Source organism: Podarcis cretensis (assembly GCF_951804945.1).
Source record: "Podarcis cretensis genome assembly, chromosome: 2".
NCBI classification, from domain to species: domain Eukaryota; kingdom Metazoa; phylum Chordata; class Lepidosauria; order Squamata; family Lacertidae; genus Podarcis; species Podarcis cretensis.
The window spans coordinates 1,228,603-1,251,178 of NC_137171.1; the positions used below are offsets into that span (position 1 = coordinate 1,228,603).

The 22,576-nt window shown below is 46.5% G+C and overlaps 1 protein-coding gene across 5 annotated transcripts in view; it reads right to left on the reverse strand.

Annotated features, from left to right (window-relative positions):
* Window positions 1-20,463: 20,463 nt before the first annotated feature.
* The window catches only part of OLFM2 (olfactomedin 2), a 225,796-nt gene continuing 223,683 nt past the window's right edge, over window positions 20,464-22,576 (reverse strand). For all 5 annotated transcript variants that reach the window (XM_079967842.1, XM_079967844.1, XM_079967840.1 and 2 more), the window contains exon 6: window positions 20,464-21,477. In XM_079967842.1, coding sequence (XP_079823968.1) covers window positions 20,800-21,477 — 678 coding nt within the window. In that variant the 3' untranslated portion in view covers window positions 20,464-20,799. The remainder of the gene's footprint in view (window positions 21,478-22,576) is intronic.

Here is a 22,576-nt window from a genome sequence, read left to right on the forward strand (position 1 = left end):
TGCAAAAATTGACTATTCCAAATATGGCAGAAGGAAGCAGTGAAGAAAAAACAACTGACACCTGTCAGGGAACTGCCAGCGATTGAGGTAGCCATGCACCCATGGCTCCGCGGTCTGGGAGAGTCTTTAGAAACTGATTGCATGAGTTGAGAACTCAACCATTTACGCACAAGCAGCCCCTTAACCCATAACAGCAATCCGTCAGTCTTCGACGCTGCGTGTGCGAAAGAGAGGCATCATGAGCAACCCAACTGGAGACAGAGCAGCGGGAGGAGCTGGAGCGGGACCAACTCTGGAGGAGAGAAACAGAGCGTTGGAACACCAGCTGGCACTGCTAATGGCACGTCTCGAGGAGAGGAGAGCTCAGGATGCACAGGGGAAGCCCACCCCCATCGCAAGGAAGGTACCGGGGTTGGTACAGAAATTCGGGGGTGACCCAAGAAGCTACCAAGCCTTTAAGACAGAAATGCAGTACGCACTGAACCTGCAGTTTGATGACTTTGCAGATGAGGAATCGAGAGTGGCTTTTGTGATTGGGCACCTCGAGGGGGGAGCTAGAGAATGGGTGAGACCCCTGATGGCATCGAATAATGATGCCCTAAAAGACTTGAGGAAATTCTTTATCGCGATGGACTTGATGTTTTCCAGCCAGATTGAACAGGGCGTGGTACGCAGACAGTTAATGGCATGCAAACAGGGGAATCAGTCCGTCCGAGAGTATTGGACACAGTTTACCATGCTCATACATAAATTGGGGTGGGACCTGTCTTCGGACCCGATTCAAATGCTGTTTGAAGAAGGGCTAGCCCCGGCGGTGAAAGATGAACTTTCCCGCGCGCCCCATCCGGAGTCCATGGATCAGCTGACCAAATCGGCTCTTGCGATTGGAGCACGCCAAGAGGCAAGGGCTCTGGAGAAGCGGGAAGGGAGAGGAGAGCGTTGGAGTGATTTCCGCATTCCTGAGATGCCTGAGCAACCTTCCCCGCCAGTGGAACCAATGGAGATTGGGACTGCGCGCGCGGAATTTCAAACGTCAACGAAGGGCGGAAGAAGGAGGGGAAGAGCGCCAAAAGATGCTTCCTCTGTCAGCAGCCAGGACATTTTGCCAGAGTGTGCCCACAAAGGAAGGGATGGCAAGGAATGGTGGGGGCTGTTGGGAGTGAGGAGGAGGGGGTTAAGGAGCAGGTAAAAGCCAACGCCTGGCTGCCAGCGACAGGGCACAGCAGCCAGGCCAAGGATCAGTGAACGTGCCCAAGCCTGAACCCCCAAGAGCGGCACTAGTCGTAGAGGTGCTGCTAGAGCTACCCAATGGACATCCACTCACGATAAAAGCCCTGTTAGACTCAGGCAGCTCCTGCAATTTCATGAGTAAGGAGTTTGCATCAGAGCACCAGATACAGACGCTGCCCTTAAGTAATTCCTTGCAGGTGACCACGATTGATGGGAGGGAACTTCTGGGAGGGGAAGTGAGCCAACAAACGGTCCCCATGACAATGAGGGTGGCAAGGCACACGGAAGTCATTGCATTTCACGTAGCCACCCTGGCGGGGCCGCCCATCATATTAGGAATGAGCTGGCTGGCGTTACATGACCCGCTAGTGGGATGGCACCAGCGGACAGTCTCTTTTGGGTCAGCTCATTGCCTAGAACACTGCAAGGGAAGAGAAACTCAGGGGTTGGCTAGGGCAAGTCTGGCAGGGATGGTGGTGGGAGAAAAGGGAGAAATACCCCCACAATACGCAGACCTGAGTGATGTCTTCAGCGAGAAGGAAGCAGACAGACTGCCCCCGCATAGACCCTTTGACTGTCAAATTAACCTACTCCCGGGAGCCCAGCTACCAGTGGGCAAACTGTACGCTATGTCGGACAGGGAGATGCAGGAGTTAAGGGAGTTCATAGACAAGAACCTGAAACGAGGGTTCATCAGGGAGTCAAGGGCGGTGGGGGGCAGCCCAGTGTTTTTTTGTGGACAAAAAGGACTCGAATAAACCCAGGCTGGTCGTGGACTTCCGGGCCGTCAATTCGGTGTCAAAACCAGTGGCCTTTCCCATGCCCAGGATTGACGACATTCTGACCAGGGCGAGGAAGGGAAAGATTTTTACCAAGCTGGACCTGAGGGGGGCGTATAACCTGATACAGATGAGGAAGGGGGATTAATGGAAGACCACCATGTTCACCCCCTTGGGGGCCTTTGAGTATCTCGTTATGCCCTTCGGATTACAGGTGGGCTCAGCATGCTTCCAATCCTTCATGCATCACGTCCTGGGACCTCTGCTCTATAAGAACTGTGTGGCCTTCTTAGACGATGTGTTAGTTTACTCAGTGGACGAGGAGCAGCATGTCCGAGATGTCCGGGAGGTCCTAAGCAGGCTGCAAGCAAACCAGCTGTGGGTAAAACTGGAGAAGTGCCAGTTCCATACCAGAGAGGTGGAATTCCTGGGGTACCGTTTGTCAGACAAGGGATTGGCCATGGATCCCAGTAAAGTCCAAGCGGTACTGGAATGGAAGACACCCAGAACCAGGAAGGACGTGCAGAGATTCCTGGGGTTTAGAAACTTCTATCGGAAGTTCATCAAAAACTTTGCCCACTTAACGGCGCCCATCACCGATTGTCTCAGTAGTAAGAAGAAATTCGCCTGGACGGAAGAGGCGCAGCGAGCGTTTGAACAGCTAAAGAAAGCATTCGCGTCGGAGGAACAGCTCTTGCACGTAGATCTACAAAAGCCGATGAGGGTAGAGACGGACGCATCTGATCGAGCGGTAGGGGCGGTGCTTCTCCAGCCGGGAAAAGATGCGTCGGACTGGAGACCGTGTGCCTTCTTCTCGCGGAAGTTGAATAAGTCCGAAAGGAACTACACAGTGTACGACCGGGAACTGCTCGCCATTCATGAAGCGTTTCGGCGGTGGCGACACCTGCTGTTTGGAGCGCAGCACAAGGTCCAGGTGTGCACGGACCACAAAAATCTGGAATATTGGAGAACGGCCCGAGTACTGAACCAGAGACAAGTGAGATGGGCACAGGAGTTCTCCAAATTCCATTTTGAGATTCGCTACATACCGGGACCAGAGAACGTCAGGGCGGATGCTCTCTCTCGAAAGCCAGAGTATATGGAGGGGGAGGGAGTGCCCGAGGAAAGGCATATTATCCCAGAGGACCACTGGGTTTGTGGAGCAGCATTGGTGGGGCAAAGGGAACTGGTAGAAGGGACAGAGAACGATGAATACGCCCAAGATAAGCTCAGAGGGCTCAGGAGAGCTGGGGAGAACACAGGGGGGGGGGGTTGAAGAAAGGAACGGGGCGTTGTATTACAAAGGGGCATTGTACATACCGGAAGGGGAATTGAGGGGTAGAGTACTCAAACAACTACACGACAGCCCCACCGCAGGGCACTTTGGGCAACACAAAACTATGTGGTTAGTTACCAGGCAGTTCTGGTGGCCCAAGGTGAGGGAAGATGTACGAGAGTATGTAAGGGGGTGCGACCGCTGCCAGCGAGCAAAGGGGGAGAGGGCGGCACCGGCGGGGTTGCTGGAACCATTACCCACACCCGAACGGCCATGGGAGGCAGTTTCCATAGATTTTATGACGGATTTACCAAAATCCAAGGGAAAGACTGCGGTAATGGTAGTGGTAGACCTGTTAACCAAGATGTGCCACTTTATAGCTTGCTCACATGCGGTGACGGCGGAAGAAACCGCCAGGTTGTTTATAGAACACATTTTTAGGTTGCATGGCGCCCCCTTGAGGGTGGTCTCAGACAGAGGGAAACAATTTACGTCCAGGTTCTGGAGGAAGCTCATGAGCTTACTGCACGTAGAGGTCAATTTCTCGACCGCCAGACACCCAGAAACTAATGGGCAAGCGGAAAGGGCAAACAGTATTCTGCAACAATATCTGAGGTGTTATGTAAATGACAGAGAGAATGATTGGGTAGAGAAATTGGCCCTGGCCGAATTCGCCTACAATAACGCGGAAAATGTGTCCAAGGGCATGAGTCCATTTATGGCCAATTACGGGTGTCACCCTAGGGCCTTTCCAGGGGAAGGAGGGGGAAAGATGGAGCGTACCGGCAGCGGAACATTTCGTGGAAGAAATGGAAGCCATACATCAACAGCTCAAGATGAATTTAGATAGGGCCAAGGAAGAATACAAGAAGCAGGCAGATAGGAGCAGAAGGGAAGGAGAGACCATAAGGGTGGGGGACCGGGTGTGGTTGTCAACACAAGGGTTGCCATTCAAGGGCGGGTGCAAGAAATTGAGGCCGAAACGACTGGGACCCTTCGAGGTTATACAACAGGTCAATCCGGTGGCCTTCAGACTCAGGTTGCCAGACAACATGAAACTGCATCCAGTATTCCATAGGTCATTACTGTCACCATACCGGGAGGGGCGGGAATTTTTGGGACGTGAAGGTGAGGTTCCCGCGGCACCGGAAGTAGAAGAGAGGGAGCGCAGCAGTCATGTAGCAGAAATACTCGACTCTCGGTGGAAGGGTAAGCAGGTGGAGTACTTAGTGGCATGGGAAGGGGAACCGGAGTCCCTAAATACCTGGGTACCGGCAGAAATGGTCGATGATGAGGTTTTAGCAGGAACGTTTCATCGCCAGTTCCCAAGGAAGCCTCAGCCCTTGGTTAGGTTCTGGGAGGAACACTTCGGCACCACTGATGAGGAAGAGGAGTTTGAGGGGTTCCCAGAATCAGGACAGGAAGAGGAAGAAGAATCAGATGGGGAAGAGTATTCAGGAAGAAGGGACAGTAGTAGGTGGAGGGCGGTTTTCGAGTCATCCGAAGATGAGGAGGATTCTTTCAGGGGGTTCCCAGCCTCACCACCCAGAGAAGAGGGGGAAACGGGGGGTGAGGGGGGTCCTGGAGGGGAGGTGGATGTCAGGGAACTGCCAGCGATTGAGGTAGCCATGCACCCATGGCTCCGTGGTCTGGGAGAGTCTTTAGAAACTGATTGCATGAGTTGAGAACTCAACCATTTACGCACAAGCAGCCCCTTAACCCATAACGGACACCTTACCATTATTAGCAGTCCGTCCTGTTGTTCAGAATGCACAGGAACAGAGAGCCCATGAATCATTGCCCTTCGCAGTTTTTAACAAATTGAAGCGAAGTGTGCCAGAAAATGGCTTGCATGGCATTCTTGATGGGCTAAGAGGAGCCAGTACTTTAATTCCAAACCTTGAAGCCTCTGAAGTTTCAATGAAACAATTGGCTTATGAAAATGCTGATTGCAAGACTGCTCTTAAAGGAATATATCAGAATCCAGAAACAGAGATTGCTCAAATGAGTAAGCCTTGCCAGAATATTGACACTGAGACTCACAAATCTGCCCTCCTAGCAGCAGCTTTGTCTCCTTCAGTGCATCCTGCTAAAGACAGGCAATGCCACAACGGATGGCCTTCCAGCCTGAGTTTAAATGGGAGAACAAAGACTGTTGTGCCAGCTGATTGTCAGTTTTTTACAGAAGCTATATTAGCAGAGCCAGCTATCTCTTCTAACACAGTTGCTTTTAACACACAGTCTCCTGTGACAAATCTGCGCCATGCCGCTAAGGGCAGTGCTGGTTTGAATCTACTGACAGCAGAACTTGCTACTTTTCAGTTCCAGTGCCCTATGGTGGTTTATTGAATTAAGACATAGCATACAGGTCTGATTCCACCTCAGACAGTGAGAATCACTCTTCATCACCTGTTGCAGACTGTTTTTTCTCCTTTCCTTCCTGAACTTAAAATTCCTAATGAATTTACTTTACAGGAGTTGCAGAGTTTTGGAGTTACTTCATACGCGTGATTCTTCTTAATACAATGTTTTCACCTACAGGACTACTTTTTTCTCCAGACGCTGCTGACAGAATAGTGATTTTTAGAGTGGCTACACTTTGATTTGCCTAACACTGGATTTGATATTGTTGTTTGTTATTTGCTTTTTTCTAAAACAGGAGCATGAGTCCTTAATGAGTTCTTCTCTTTCCTATCTGTTTGCATTTACTGATTACCTTGAGATAGTTTATTTTAACCCTCCTAAAGATTCATGCCTACTTTTAATTCAACAGGTACCCTAGAAATTGGTTTCTGTCCAAAAACAGGTTCCTATTCAACACCTCTAGAATGTTTTAATGTATAAGGATTCTGAAAATAACTGGCATAATTTTTTGCAGCTAATCAGGAAACTGACAGAGACCAGCCTACACTTACATTGCATTATGTGATTTTTGTGTGAAGTGGGGTATCTTTTTATCACATTTGGCTAATTTCTATCTTTCTCCTATGCTAGATTTTAATCTACTCTCTTTGTTCTTGACACTGAAATACAGTGGTGCCCCGCAAGACGAATGCCTCTCAAGACGAAAAACCCGCTAGACGAAAGGGTTTTCCGTTTTGGAGGCGCTTCGCAAAATGAATTTCCTATGGGCTTGTTTGCAAGACGAAAATGTCTTGCGAGTTCCTGCGGTTTTTCCCCCCTCCCCCCCTTTTCTAAGCCGCTAAGCCACTTATCTGCTTATCTGCTAAGCCGATAAGCCGCTAAAAGCCGCTAAAAGCCGCTAAACGCGGCTAAAAGCGGCTAATAGCACTAATAGCGCTAATCCGCTACTCCGTCAATGGGCTTGCTTCGCAAGACGAAAAAACCGCTAGACGAAGAGACTCGCGGAACGGATTCTTTTTGTCTTGTGAGGCACCACTGTATCTCTTAACGCATAGAACTATGCCTTTCTATGCTGCTCATGTTTGCTCTCACTTTTGCTCCCATACAGGATTCAAAGATGTAATTGCTGAAGGAAATCAACATGCTGATTCTGCTCTGAAATCTTTCTGTCCATTATTTTCTAATGCAATTGACAGCCATGCATTTTTTCACCAAGGAGCTAAGCAGCTGATTTTAAAACTATTTTTCCATTCCTTTAACACAAGCTAAGGATATTGTTGATGGATGTCCTTCCTGCGCTTTAACTTCTGTTAACTTCACCTTAAATCAATTTTTTCCTTTCTTAATAAATTTTCTCCTATGAAATGCCATTGTAGGGAAGAGGTATCTCTGGAATTCCCTCTAGTGACGTACTAGCTGCTCCCCAACCCGCAGTGAGAGGGATCTGTTCCTTTGGTTACCTGTTCCTTTAATTACCTAGGGATAGGATGTCCTACTGTTCTTACTTCCTCAGGTCCTGTGTGGATTCCAGATCACTGTATCCATCCCTATTGGCCAAGACATGCGCTGGCACCAAGGCCTGCAGAATCCCATTCCAGACTTTGCAAGGACCATGACCCTGACTTCGCCTCTACAGGCTCAGCAGCCCCGTGCGAAAGTCCATCCTCATCCTCGAAAGGCTGAGGGATGCCCGAAGGCAACATGGGGAATGCTGAAGACCTTGACCTCTGATGCCAGGACACGATTTTAGCAGTATGATGTTCCAGAAGCACCAGAGACTTTTTTTAGTAGCTTTAACTACTCAGCTACATATGAACTCTATGCTGATTTTAACATGTATATTATGCTGATTTTAACATGTATATTATTTGTTTTCTTGATACCTAGTACTCAATGTATATATCTTTCTCCTGATACTTCTTCTAGTCATAGTTATAATTTGTAGATGCGTTTAGCTGAAGTTACTAATGTCTCTCATTTTTTGTTTGAGTGAAACATGATATACACACTGACTTAGGAAATTGTATAATTCCAGTTTGTACACAGCTTTTCACATGGCACATGCCACACACATGGGAAAGTGGTTTTCTAAATGGATTCCTGAAGGTATCATTGGTTATACCAATCTCCATGATTGGAGAAAAGTGACACAAAAGTTACCCCTCAATGCAATCTCGTTATATACGCCTAGGGTTGCAGCACCACCAGACACCTCTTGTGCTCAGATTGTGAATTGCAGTAAGAAAGCAACTCATTGTCTGGACACAGGAAGGCCAACTTGGAATTGTTCACGTGTTCAGCAGATTGCTTTTAATTATGCTCATGTGCGCTTATAACTACATTCCCGCCAATTTATCTGATGCTCAATGCTGCTTAACCGATTGACGTTAGTTATGCCTTAGTCGCTCACTTTTAGAACAAAACAGGCAGCAGCACTCAAAGCGCCCTTAACGTCATGCTGAAAGTTTAACAGACATGTGTGACTCCAATCTACAGCTTTTTTCCAAAGCAGAGTATACTTCCTTGGCTGCTTCCTTAGTGGGAGTCCCTGCTTTGGCTATATACAATGCTCACCTGACCTGTTCTTTGACAAAATCTATAAAACATACCTCACGTGCTTTAGCTCTTTTAAATCAAGAACAGAAGATTTTAAGAGAAGCTGTTATTACACTGAAAGCTTCTGTAGACTTATCTCTTGCTACGCCAGCATCTAGGATGTCAAGTTGTGTCTAATCTTTGCTGTTTTAATTTGACTGATAATAGTCACCATGTGGAAACTCAAATTGATCAATTGCAAGCACTAGCATACAACATCACACTGGATGTTCTTCCCTCCTGGTGGGACGCTCTGTGGTCTTGGTTACCACAGGTTGGGTGGTTTCAAACCTGGCTCATGTATGGTTTGCTAATCATTGTTGCCTTAATTGGAACTTGGTTTTTTACAATGTATCCCTTCCTTGTTCTCTCTCTGCACTACATTTTTTCCACGCCTTCCTTCAGGAATGTTGCTAGACATCTTTATGTGATACAGACACACATGCAGACAGATGATGAGGATGCAATGCCTCTCCTCTGTACAAAACAGAAACAAAAACAAAACGGTGAGATGTAGGAGTGCAAATATCCAGAGATGTAGTGATCAGGTGGGATTGCTATGAGGAATTATAACAGATATAGAGTAAGCCATCTGTGTCAGCAATGAAAGCGTTGCGTTGACTGGGTTTAAACTATTTTGATATGATTCTTGATCAATCTACACCCCTGCATCCCCGTTCCATTCCTCTCTTCCCCACATGTCACGTACGCAGCAGTTGCTTTGCCAGGCAGGCATCCCGGGCCATAAAGATAGTGGGCGAGTTCTTTGATGTAGTTTTCTTATATATAATCTTAAAATGTTAATCTTGGAGCCAGGAAACAGATCTCACATGAAGGTGGTAGTGATCTGGTCTTTCTGGCCATCCTTCTTATCATGTTTATTTCTCACCTCTGGGGTTGCCAGATGCACCCCTTTGTAGTTCTCAACTTATTTACCACCCCTTTGTAGCTCTCAAGTTATTTACTACCCCTTTGTAGTTCTCAACATATTTAGCCCAAAATATATGCATGCTAATTAGTGTTGTAGTGTAACTTTTTCCCCACGTGGGGTTTGATGAAATGCTCAGAGGAAATATGATTGGTTCTTATGAGCACTGTGTAAAAGATTCTTTTGCTAATAAAATGGCCTGGTGAGGAGTGTGGTTTACGCACTTTCCTCCGAGAGCCTTGCTGGTCAAAGCCTCGTGTCTTGATTTTTAATCAGGGTCAGATCCTTCCTTTACTTTGCAAACGCAACAGAGGTACACTGGCTCCTTTGCCTGAGGACACGGCTGTGTTGATGTGGAAAGAGAATTCCCTGCCTCGAAAGGGGACTGCCATTCGAAAGAAGCGTTAAAGGGCCAGAGACAGAAGGAGGGGAGGAGGGAGCAGCTCAGGGTCACTGAGCTTAATCAGGCCCAATTGATCCCAGATTCCCAGGCTATAATTCTACTAGCGGCAAGGTCTGGCCAAGGATGGGGGAGGATGCTCTGTTGTGCACCACAGAGCACAAATTGCTGTCTCAAGGACTGTAATCACGGAGGCGGGATAATAAAAAGCTCAAGGAATCAGGCTGCAAACTGAGAGTAGCTGATGGGCACACATGGTCCAAGGTCCATGAAGATGAGTCCCTGACCTAGAGTCCCTGCTGTCTAAACGCAGGCTTTTCAAAGCACATTGCAGAGTCTCCAGCTGTGAACCATTTGAGAGAGAGAGGGAGTCCTGGGTGGGCAGGAGGGGGGAAGAGAGAGAAATTCTTCTGACCTGAAAACCCTGATCTCGTCTCAGTTTTATATGTGCTACAAAGTAGCTGTTCTTGTGCTGAGGAGGTCCCTCAGCATGCTCAGAGGCACTTCAATCTTCGTTATAAACTTGGCACAATCCAGAGCTGATCCTGATGTTAAAAACAATCTGGGACAATATCTGGGGGTCGGCAGTGTCAGACACCCGCTGAGGTCCACGCCTCAGCAAGAAGCCCCTGCAAGAGGCCCTCCTGGCTCTCCTGCAATTGCTGCCTGCTGTCTCCCTTTGACCTATAGGAAGAGCACAGGAGGGTTAGAACACTGAAAAAATGAAATGTCCTAAGTCTCCTGCTATGGGAAAGGGGTTGATCTCAGATGTAAAGGTGTGTGTTTGTGTGCCTGTGTGCATAGGGACAAAAGGCGCAGTTTGAGGGGACAGAGACCAATGGCCATGCTAGACATGATGGGAGAATGTGAGAGTCCCTTGAAATGCAAAGAGCACCTTCAGAGAAGAGTTTTTCTCATGACTGTGTCAAGAAGAGAAAAGGTTAAGCTCCCCCAGTCCAGCTTGCATGGTCTCAAGGCAGGCCTGGCTTCCCCTCAGCTGCAACTTACATGGTTGGTTGGCATCCATCTGTCTCAGGAGACACCGTAAAATCAAACTGTTGGAGAGTTAGAACACCTGCTGTGGCTGTAGAGACTGATACGGGAGAGACATGTTTTGCCACAGGTTGGGCAGATGAAGGTGTCCATTTGTGCTGATGCAGGTGTATCATGGCATTTCTGTTTTCTGTGATCCTCCCAGCGGTCATTCCTCCTCTGGTCACCTGCTGTGGATACATGAGCTGACTGATTGGAGGATGAGCATTTAGACCTGGAATCTCATGAAATGTGGGCATGTTTCAGGGTGTTCAGTGTTAGGAGAGGCTGAGCCAGTGCAAACAGGAATGGCGCAGGGAGAGCAAACATACATGTTGATATTTCCAGAGACCTTTCACAAGCATCATAGAAGGTCCTGGTGTGCTTGCTGGCCCTTGTGAGCAACATGTTGGTGGCCCATGGTCTCAATTATTTAAGAAATGATTATTTAGAGAGTGGAAGAGGTTCTGTTCCTTCTTTTGATGTCAACACTTTTGATGCCAACACCCCCAACACTGCAAACATTAGATGGTTTCCTTGCTTGCACTCACTTGAAGCAGCTTATTTATCCGTTTCCTTCTTAAGCAGATGTGGGGTAAATTAATTTCTATGGGCAGAACTGAGCCAAATTTAAATACTTTTTAAGTGCCTAGGATTGCAGAGGGAGAATTGCTATAAATGGGGATTGGGAAAGTGCACATTAGCATAGCCTCCAACATTTCTCCAGTGAAAATAGGGATGTCTCTTTCCAGCACAACAATTTTACTATTTATACCCCACACATCTTACTGGGTTGCCCCAGCCACTCTGGGCAGCTTCCAACATATATAAAAACATAACAAAACATTAAAAAAAACCTTTGCTGTACAGGATTGCCTTCAGATGGCTCAGTGGTTGGATAACTCCATACCCTCCAACATTTATCCAATGAAAATAGGGATATCCTAAGGAAAAGTGGGACTTTTCGGGATCAAATCAAAAACTGGGATGGCTTATCTAAATCAGGGATGTCCCTGGAATATAGGGAGACTTGAAGGGTCTGCATTAGGATGCATCACTGGTGTACTGCTGCAGTTTATAACGTTTGTTTTCCTAAGCTGTGTTAATAGGGTCAATGTAGGCTAGGGTCATGAGCCATATTGCCCCCCCCCCCGCCCCACATACCTGCTGTTTACTTATAAAACACCATTCACTAGAAAGTAATTTCCAGCACAATCCTAAACATGCCTATGCAAAAATGTGTCCCACTGAATTAAAGAGAGCTTACTCCCAGGTAAATGAGGTTAAGATCGCAACATTGGGGTGTGTTGGGACATGGGTCTTATTGTGTACTTTTCTTAGTTGGTGCTTTTACACTGCATTGCCTGTAATGTTATGGAATTGTGGATTGATATACCACCAGCGGGTGTGGTGTGACACAACAGCAGGAGTGAGTGGATCACCCACGCTGAGAAACTGTTGCCAGAACTTGGAACATAGGAAGCACCTTAAGCTGAGCCAGATCATTGGTCCATGTAGTTCAGTAGTGACTACACTGTCTGCTGGCAGATCTCCAGGATTTCAGAGAACCTTACCTGGAGATGCTGGGGATCAAACCTCAGACCTTTGGTATGCATAAAAGATGCTCTACCACAGAGCTATGGCATTTCCCTCAAATTAAATGGTTGGAATGCTTTTGGCATTTAAAAATTAGAAAACTGGGGTTTATGACAAGCTAACTAACACTCCTCCCCCATTCCTTTCCTGGGATGTTTTGTCCAAGGAGGAATCTCCACATTATGCTGTGGGATCAATTCAGTTGTAACTGTAATCAAAGATGCCCTGAAAATGCCTGCTATAAAAGTCTGCTACGTCCTTAGAATAGGTCTGAAATAGTGATATTGAAATGTGTCAAACAGCACAGTGGTTTCAATCCAGTCTCCTGCCCTGAAACAGCCTCCCTGTTGCTTGACTATAACTTCTATCTTCCTTAGCTAGTAGAACAGGGATGATGGAAGTTGTAGTCCAACAGCAGCTGGGGACCCAATTTTGAGAAACATTGGACCACGTGGTGCTGCTAGAGTAAAACCTATTATCTCTCATAACCCCTGGGAGATGTGAAGGCACATGAATCCTTGCACAGTATAGAGTAAATGAGTTTGTTGTATCCTCCCAGGCAGAGAATATCTCAGCCCTAAGCTACATTGCAAGATGGACGGTGCCTGCCTTTGATCACTTCTCTGAGTCAATTTGGTGTCAGCCACTGAGACGAGCGATAGGATCTCCGCTGCTTAAACAAATGTCCACTTGGGTATGCCAAGAGCCTTATCTGAGACACACAAAGGCGGATAGCAAGCGCCTAGGTGAGTCCTGCTGTAGATCTCAAAGAATTATCACTACCCGACAAAGCACAAGATATTCACCCTGCAAAGTAAGTGCTCTCTCACGCTCCCCCCTACAGTTGGCATTCCTCCCTGCATTTCAAAGAGAAAAAGCCACTCCAAATGGCCCACCTTCTGTGCTTGTATTTTGTTGATGTCTGTAACACAGATCTGAATTTTGTTCACAAAACTCAACAGTTGAGGCCATTCTGCCTAGCACCCCACCCTGGGGTAGCCACGATTTATGTTAGGGGAGCAGGCTTTATGTTGGGGGGGGGAAGAACCTCAGTTAGTTAAATATTGTTATTGATTTACTTGGTTTACGGGCCGCAGCTGCCCCCCTTGGCTATACCCATGCCATGACCCCAAGACATTTTGGCACCTGAGGCAAACTACAAAATGGCACCCTCCCAACCAGGTAAGAAGGGGTGAGTAAAGATCTACATCAGGAATCAGGCAGGGGATAGCAAAACAACCTTACTTGATGACTGAAGTGGGAATTAAAGGCCATCTAGGGCTCCCTGCTCTGAATCATGCTGAGCTGGTGTAGAGCCCAGGAGACCTCAAAGGGCAGCTCCTGCCATTTCGTCCTGGGCGGGGGGAGGGGGGTAGCCCTGGCCACACCTTGAAATTCAGATTAAGGCAAGGAAAGTTTTCCAATCTGAGGGCCACGTTCCTGCCTGGGCAGCTCTCCAGGGACTGCATGCCACTGATGGGAAGAGGTGGAGCCAAAAGTGGGTGGGACCAGAAGAAAAAATAGGGAAGAGCAATGGATGTGACTCTTACTTTAGCAGCAGAATGCATTGCAGAAATGTAAAAACCAGCACTTGCACCTCTTCCACCCCATCTCTCGATTCTCCATGCAGGCAAACAAGAGTCATTCAAGGACAAATTCCAGACTAGTGAAAGCACCCAAAAAGGGTGAGTGAAGCATAGAGCTGATGAGAAGTGTGGCTTTGGGGAAATCCCCAGACCCAGATTGAGAGGCCTCAAAAGCCACAATTGGCTCCCAAGTCCCAATTTTAAGGAACTCTCTTCTGGTTGAGATCAAAGAAGGCTTGACTTCCGGGGTTGGTGCCTCCGGCAATGGCAGAGCTCCTCCGATCAGGAGGAACTTGCTCCATGAAAAGTAGGGTCTGACCGCCACGGCGAAGGCGGAGACCCATAGAAATCACAGGCGGAAGAAGCCTGTGAACTTGAGATTCGGCTGGCACCATTCGCACCTCCCCTACTCGTGGGGAAACCCTGTTTTGGGGATCCGGAGCGACGTGGGGTGAGTGGCGCGGTGCTTTGAATTGACTGCTTCTTTCACGGAGTGAAGCCGCATTGCTATTGTCAGAGAGCGCTGACTTTTTTCCTGTGGACAATTGGACTTTAAACAACAACCCGTGAGTAGAACGGAAAATTGGATTTTTAAATACCTTAATTTGGCAACGAGCGGGGTAGGTTCAAAACAAGAAGTCCGCCTTCCCTTTTTGTAAATAGACTGAAGCAAAGAGGTTGCAAGCTAAGGTCTTGGAAAGCCTCATGTAAAGGATTAAATTTCCATCGATTGAAACCATTAACCCCCCCTTGGAAGCAGGGGGAGAGGGGGGAAATTGTGGACTGTGCATCCTGCAGGAGAGAGTGATAAAAACTAAAGTATCACTGCTCTGAACTCCTGGGAATGGGCTGCCAACAGATTGATGTTTGGAAGAGTTCATTGACAGCGAAAAACAGTCAGTTAGTAAGAGAAATATATTGCTTTCACTGTCCGCTTCTGCGTTTTAAAAGGAAGAAAAAGCAATTGAAAAAGTAACTGAAAACTGAAACTATCTTACTTTTGGAATTGTGTTGGAAAGGATTGATACAAGTGGAGATTGCTCCCCCCTAGAGGGAGTCTTTGAAACTGTTACAAGAGTTGAGCTGAAACTGTTACAAGAGTCGAGCTGAGGAATCCATCTGTACGATAAGAATTGTGAGAACTAGAGACTGACCTTGGACTAAAATGTCGGCAGATGAGATAATAGTGTCTGCATTTTGCAGGATAGATCATTTGCTGAAACAGCTTCACAAGAAGATAGATGCTATGGCTACCAAAATTGACATTTCGGGACTAAAAGTGAATACCAACACAGAAATAACTCAGGATCTGGCACAGGAATCTATTTCAACAGGGCAAATCGTTGAAAAGGAGAAGGAGAAAGTTGCTGTTGTCGAACTTAAAGTAATACAAGGGGGAGCCTTAACCTCACAGAGGCAGGTTGAGGGTTACAGGTCGGGGCCCTTTGTGGTTGAAACTGGAAGAGGTCAGATTTTGAGGATTGGAGCCTGGCCTGGACTGGAGGGGGAAGGTTGGAGAGATCCCCTTATGCAGGGATCAATTGACATTTGGGACATGGATTTGGGTCGGGAGGGGATTGGAGCTTTGGGGGCCTTTGGATTTGGAGGAACCTTGAAACAAGATTTGAAATATTTTATGGATTCTAGTTTTAACTATGGAAATCTGGTTGACCTGTCGAGATGGAATAAAAGTGCTGTTGGGTCGGAGCTTCCCCGAGATCTGCTCTCTAGAATTAAAGAATATGAAGAAGATTGGCAGAAGGAATGTGGAGATGAGTTAAGAGCCTCGGATATAAGATCTCCAGGTTGATGGACTATATGGAATTGATGGAAAGGACAGGCAGGGGCCGAGACCAGGAAGAGGAGACGGTGAAGAAGACTGGAAAATTTAAAGTCTATATAGGGAAATTTTGTAAAACTTAATGAGGGATAGAAAAATCTTGGAATGGAATTTTTTTTGGCCTTAGTGGAAATGTTTTAAGAGGTTAAGTGTAAATAGGTATATTAGATTTAATGGGGGATAAGATTAAAAATATTTTAATATAAAGGATTTGCTGAGATAACGTATAGAAGTGGAATACAAGGAGGGAGGTGAGAGGAGGTCAATGAAACAAGGTAATGAAAGATAGATTATGGTAAAGGTATGATGTGTGTTAAATTGTTTTTGTTTTGTTTTGTATAGTTTATGGTGTTTAGATGTTAAGGTTGTATTTTGTATTGTCTATATTGTATTGTTTCTTTTGTCTTTTCTTTCGTTTTCTTTTCTCCCCTGTAAGTTTTAAAAGTAATAAATATCATTTTTTTAAAAAAAAGAGATCAGAGAAGGCTCCTCCCTATTGAATGTTTGGCACCTTCTGAAGTCTTTTGACTGAGGGGACAAGGAGGAATTAGGGGAACAGGGAAGGGGTGTCTTGATGTGTGCTTGGAGTCAGGTGAATGGACTCGATAAGCAGCAGGACTGATACTGTGGAACCGAGACTTCCGGGTTGGCGCCATCGCCGAATGGTGGACTCCCTCCGAGCTCTGGAGGGAGCCTGCTCGGCAGGGGCTGGGTCCTACCGCGCCGGCGACGCGGGGACCCTCAAAAACCATGGGCGCTGAAACCCATGGACATGGTGACTCGGCTGGCACCTTTTGCGCCCCCCCGACCCGCGAAGGAGCCTTTTTAAAGGCTGCGGAGAGGGTGACAGGGGGGGGGGGGTTGGTGCTTTGAGTCCTCCGCTTCCCCTGCCGAGCAAAGCCGCATGCCATTCGACGGAGAGCGCTGACTTCTTCTATTGAAAATCTGGACTTAAAAGAATAACCCATGAGTAATCGGAACCTGGACTAAAAAGGGGGATAATTTTTTTAAAAAAAATTCGAAGCGAGCGGGGGAGGCGCAAAAAGGAAGTCAGCCCCCCCCCTGTTGTAGAAGAGTTAAAGCAAAGGATTTGACAACTAAGATCGAGTGCAACCCTACTTTGACAAAGTTATTAACTTCGCGAGGGAAAATTATAAGACTGAGCTGGAGGAGAAAAGTGGAATTGAATTGAATTAAAAAGCAACCCCCCCCCCCCGGAACCCTGGGAGCGATTTGTGAGAGCGCCGGGAGAAGAGAAATAGAGGTTTTGACAGCTGTCAAAGAGCTGTCAAAGCGGAAGAATAAAATAGAGAACTTTGTTACGAGGACTTTGCCGGTTACATTTGTTACAAATTGGATACAAATTGTTTTAAATAAGGAATAACAAGTTATTTTGACTGGTGGACGTGATCTGGAAGGGAATTCAGTTATTGCAAACCACCTAGAGGAGCTGAGGGATATTACAAGTATTGTTGGCGTGGAATTTGACCAGAACTTTCTATCTCCTGGGAAACTGCAGAAATGGAACACTATTTTGTCTACAGAGGTCTACACACTAAAGGAGACAATAGATTTATCTATTGAAGAATGAAAGGGACTTGACGTAATGTTTTGTTCCTGAATAACAAGCCTCTGCAGAGGAATTAGAAGCTTTTGGAATTAGAACATTTGTGCAGGAGAGCGGGGGGGGGGGGGAAGGGAGGAGTGAGATCAACAAGAATAACAAAAATAATAAGAACTGGACAAAGCTGGAAGTGGGAACATTTGGGACATCCAGATTTGACAGGCTTAAAGAAATAAAATTGGAGTTTTTACTCCTAGATATAAAAATCTGGATGGAAGAAATGGGCCTTTCTTGAGACAGATTCCTTCCAAGATTGGACATTCGAAATTAAAGATGACTGGTAAAGGACTATGGCTTAGAGAGATGTGGGAACTCCAGGAAGACATCAGACGTTGAGGAACATTGGGAATGCAACCGGGAAAGGGGGGAGGGAAATTTGGAATCCAAAGGGTGTAAAATTATTTTTTTACCTTTTTCTATTTTAATCTGTATTGCATATTAAAGGGGGGAACTCGCGGAAGGGAACAGGTCGATTTTAGGGGATGGGAAAATATTTTTAAAATTGGGTCAATGATAATAAGTTTAAATTTGGGATAAGAACTTGTTGAATTTATTTGTTTATTTGTAAGAATTGGAATACAAGAGGGGGAGGGGAGGGGAAGTCCCGGAAAGATGTTATTGGGAAAAAGATTTTAAAATTGGATGTTTTGTTTTTTTTTTTTTTTTTTTTTGTTGTAATTGGAAAACCTTAATAAATATCATTTTTTTTAAAAAAAAAGATACTGTGGAACCGAGACCTACGTTCCAAGATCAGCAAACAGGATTCTAGAAGCAAGAGGTTCCCACGCCTCTTGTGATTTGTGAACTCAGTTTTCTTTTCCATCAGCATTAACAGGCCACAGTGATCACAGCCTCCTGCAACTGTGGCCTCGCTTAACTTCTAATTTTACGCACCTCACATGGGCACCTTTTCAGCTCACTTCACAACTGGAAGGACTCCAGTGGGCCTTGGACATTGCACTGTACCAAACATTGTCACCTGGCTAATTCAGCGCTGTTCAGAGCTGCAAGCATAATAGCTATTGAGGGATTCTTAAAGCTGGCTTGTGGGAGGCCTGAAAATATCCTGGGAGGTGACATGATTCTGCCTTTTTGATTGGGGGTGGTGTGGACCTGCCTTCCTCCTGAATGACCTTGTGTGTTTCCCAAAACCCCCAAGATATTTAAAACAAAATCTTTAAACTCACGTTTCTTCAACCTGTAAAATTCTGCCAGGAAGGGAGACAGCTGTTTTGCCCAGGGCATAATAGGACTGTTCTTGCAGCTAAAATATTCTTTTCAGTTTCAAGGGAAGTTCACAACATGATTCACTCTGAATAGCAATTTGCTAGGTGCTTTGTTGGGCAACTTGTCGGGAAGGGCCAGAAACCATTGGCTGATGCTCCATCCTGCTGGGCTACAGCAGCTATTTCCTTGCACAAATTATGTGCAAGGGCACTGCTAGGGTGGAGTGGGAGAATGGGGAGTATGCTTGGCACAATCAAGTCTCCTGGGAACCCACGGTATCTATCGCGTTGTGTCTCTGCCTGTTGTTTCTCTGGCTGTCCCTTCATGCAAGCAGCATCTGCCAAGAAGAACATATTCTGCCCATATTTGCATTGATTTGAATTACTTGATTGCTCCTAACATTAAGATTGAGGAGAATGACCTCTCCTCAGAGGAAGGTGCTTGTTGTGTCTCTGCCTCTGAGCCTGCCTCCTTCATGGGAAGTGTAGGTAGTTGCCTTACACCAGATCAGACTCTCTGTCCATCTTGCCCAATCCTGTTGATTCTTCCGCAGTGCCTCTCCACACTCTCAGGCAAAAAGAGGTATTTCCCATCACCTGCTAAATGACCCAGTCAGGAGATGGTGATTCATGCAGAAACTCAGGAGGGATGATTCTTCCACAGCAGATCATTTTACCAATCCAGAGGGCTTCTCCGTGGCTTTTCTGACCAGTTCCTGCCCTACTTGTTGTTTCTTCCTCTGCAGCACTCAAGCCATGCCTGTGCACTACCACTAAGCTACTGTCCCTCCCATTACACAGGAGACAATGTTGTTTGTTGTTAATCACATGTCATTTTTTCCTGTTCTTTCCTTCCCTGTCTATGAATGGTAGACTGCAGAGCTACCACTGGCAACGACATCTCCCACTGTATTTTCAGCTTAAGAGCAGCAAAACAACTCTCCAGGCTGCAAACTGGGAGTTTTACGGGTGGATGTAGGGCTGGGCCGGTCAGACTTTTCCAGATCCATCCAAATTTTGAATCTGTTTAGATGCAAGTCTGTTCTGTCCCATTTCTGCATTAATTTGCCTTTTAAAAAATCAACTACTTGCATGGACATTCACATTTAAGGACCCATTTTTAAAAGCATTTTCAATTTTTAAATTTCTTTCTCTCAAAAAATACATATTTTTTTTAAAATGTATTTTGGTATGCAAGGCAGTAGAGACCTAAGTTCTAGCCCACACATTAGTCTGGGTGGTTTCATACACATCTTTCCTAATATGTTCATTTTTGCATGGGATTTTGACTAACAAACACATTTTTGTAAGTTGTTCCCCTAACAGAATGAATTGTTGTATGTTATTTCCCAATAGAAGCTGTGTGTGTGCATGTTTTTTGCTTGAAGAACTGCAGTGCAAAATTCAGATAAGTGTCAACTTAAAAACCTAAGAAGAGCCTTGCTGGATGAGGCCAGTGCCCATCCAAGTCCAGCATCCTGTTCTCACAGTGGCCAACCAGATGGCTGTGGGAAGCCTGCAAGGAGGACCTGAAAGATACCTGCATTTCGGGTTGCGTATTGGTTCAGGGAATTTGAATTACATTGGTTCCCATTAAAAGTGAACCAAGCAGTCTTCCCTAGGGAGATGGAGCCAGCCTAGCTGATGGGAGGCAAACTCCCACAGAAGAAGCCCTTAGCGCAGCCTTTGCCAACCTGAAGACATCCAGAGGTTTTGGACTACAATAACTATCATCCCTAGTTAGCACATGCTGGTTGGGGCTGATGGGAGCTGTGGTCCAAACCATAGCTTTAGAGAGGGTTGGGAGGCGCAGAACTGGAGCTCACAGCCTCCCAAGGACGATTTTCCTCTTGCGTTTCCTTGGAGCTTTCAAAGGGAAAGCCTGGATCTTTGTTTTCAAAGCCAATGCCCATATCCCCAGTTGGAACCCTGAATATCTCCCAGCATCCAAGTCATTCATTGAACCAAGAAGGGCCCAAACTCCATCTAACCTCAACGAGATTGTCTTTATTTGCCACCGGTAAATAAATAAAATAAAATCAATAAAAAAATAAAAAAATAGCCGCCACCCCCCAAAGAAGCCCCAAACCAGATCCATGCGTCATCAACCACAGGAAAGAGAGAAGAGAGAGAAAGAGAGAGAAAGAGAAAGAAGAAATCTGTTTGCTTTATTATGTAGAAATAATGGCATCACGGAGTGTTTTCCCAGGCCACTGAGTTTGCAGGCCGCAGTGCTCCCCCACCTCCCAAACCCACAAGGATAAGAGAGAAAATGAACAAAAATGACAACTGAGAGAGAGTTGAGGCCTCTTTGCTTATGGGATTATAACTCTCCTGAAGTCTTGATGACATGGAAAAGAGTCACGTTGTAGATGACCTGGTGGCCATTGTTCCAGGTATAGAGGACCCTCTCCCGGGGGTTGTAGTCCAACATGGATATGTGGGAATACTGATTGTGGAAGGGAATATCCGTGTACTCATAGCTAGAAGTGTTTGTGTAGTAGGCAAAATAGATCTTAGCCCCAGCCAGGTGTGAATTGGTCACATAGAGGGTCCCGCAGATGATGAAGGATTCACCTGCACTCCGCTTGGGGTAGCCGGTGTCCCAGCTACGGAGAATCTCCAGCGTGACAGGGTCCATCCTGCTTACTACAATGTTGCCAGCATTCTGGTTGGTGGTGTAGACTGCCCAGAGCCCATTCTCATCCACCATGAAGTCGATGTCTGAGAAGCCACCCCAGGAGTAGGGGAAGGTGTTGTTGTAGCCAGCGGTGTTGAGGCTGCGCTGCACGACCACACTCCGTGAACGGAAATGGTACTTCACCACTATGTTGCTCTGGTACTTGTTGTAGTAGAGGGACCCATTGAAGACCACGTGGCCGGTGCCAGCCCAGGGATGAGGCAGCAGGTGCTGGACAAAGTTTTGGCCTGTGATGAAGTCATTGAGTGTACGGTATTCCAGGACACGACGGCCTTTGTAGTAGCCATCCATGTACCAGACCTAAGGAAGAGCACAAGGGGTATTAGAATGGGCCCTGCTGAGATTACTCTGTACCAGATCACTTCAGTGTAGCTATATAGGAAGAACAGGTATTTTGAGGTCCAAAGCTGAAAATCTAAATGGAAAAAAGAGAGCATCATCTACCTCACTTAAAGTTCCAGCCCAGACCCTAAGGTCTTCATCAGAAGCCCTTCTCTGTGTGTCCCACCCAAGGGAGATGCGCAAGAAGAGGCCTTTCTAGTGGTGGCCCTTGTTGGAAGAAAGCAGGCACATTTCCTTTTCTTAAGCTTCTAGTTAATGCATGTGTTGCTTTAAATGACCAGAGGGCACTGTAATCTCTCTATTTAATTTGACTCCTAATTTATTAATGAATGGGGGTCTTGAGGTGCAGCTGGCCAACTGGAGAGTCCTGCTAGCCACGTGCACTGGAACCTTCTCCCTTTCAGCGGCTCATTAGGTGGGGTGGGGGAGTCAGAGGAAGGGCGTCCTGCAAGGGCTTCTGCCTCCCCTTCCCTAATTCCTCAGACCCCAAAGGGGCGGCTCGCAAGAGGCGCCCTGCTCTGCCCACTTCAGCATCAAAGATGGGGTGCAGAAGATGTCTTGCACCCTCCTGAGCAGGCTCGTTTGGATGTTCTGAACCAAAAGCAGAGCAGGTAGAACTTAGGAGGAGTTGCATTTCTGAAATCAGGATTTTGCCCCATCAACACCCTTTCTGGGTTGGCCTTTCAGGCAGAAAGATAACGAAGTCCCCTTATTCCAGCTGTTCGTGGGACTGGGGTGGTTGGAGGCGCAGGTAAGGGTGGGGGCAAGGACAAGTCTCCCCACCTTGCAGTGGTTTTTACATAAAAAATGGGCACTTTTCACATGCCGTCCACAATTAAGTAATCAGCTGGCGATTAGAAGCTAAGGTTCGAAAGCGAAAGCCACCTAAAGAGGCAGGCGAAAATGCCATCCATGGCGCTGTTAAAAGACTTGAAGGAAGGTGTTGATCTCCTTCCAGGGTTCTAAGTGTTAATATGCTCTTGAAAAGCTCTTTATTAATTGGTTTCATCAGAAACACTTGTAAACACCATGTCATCCAAAAAGTCACATTTCACAT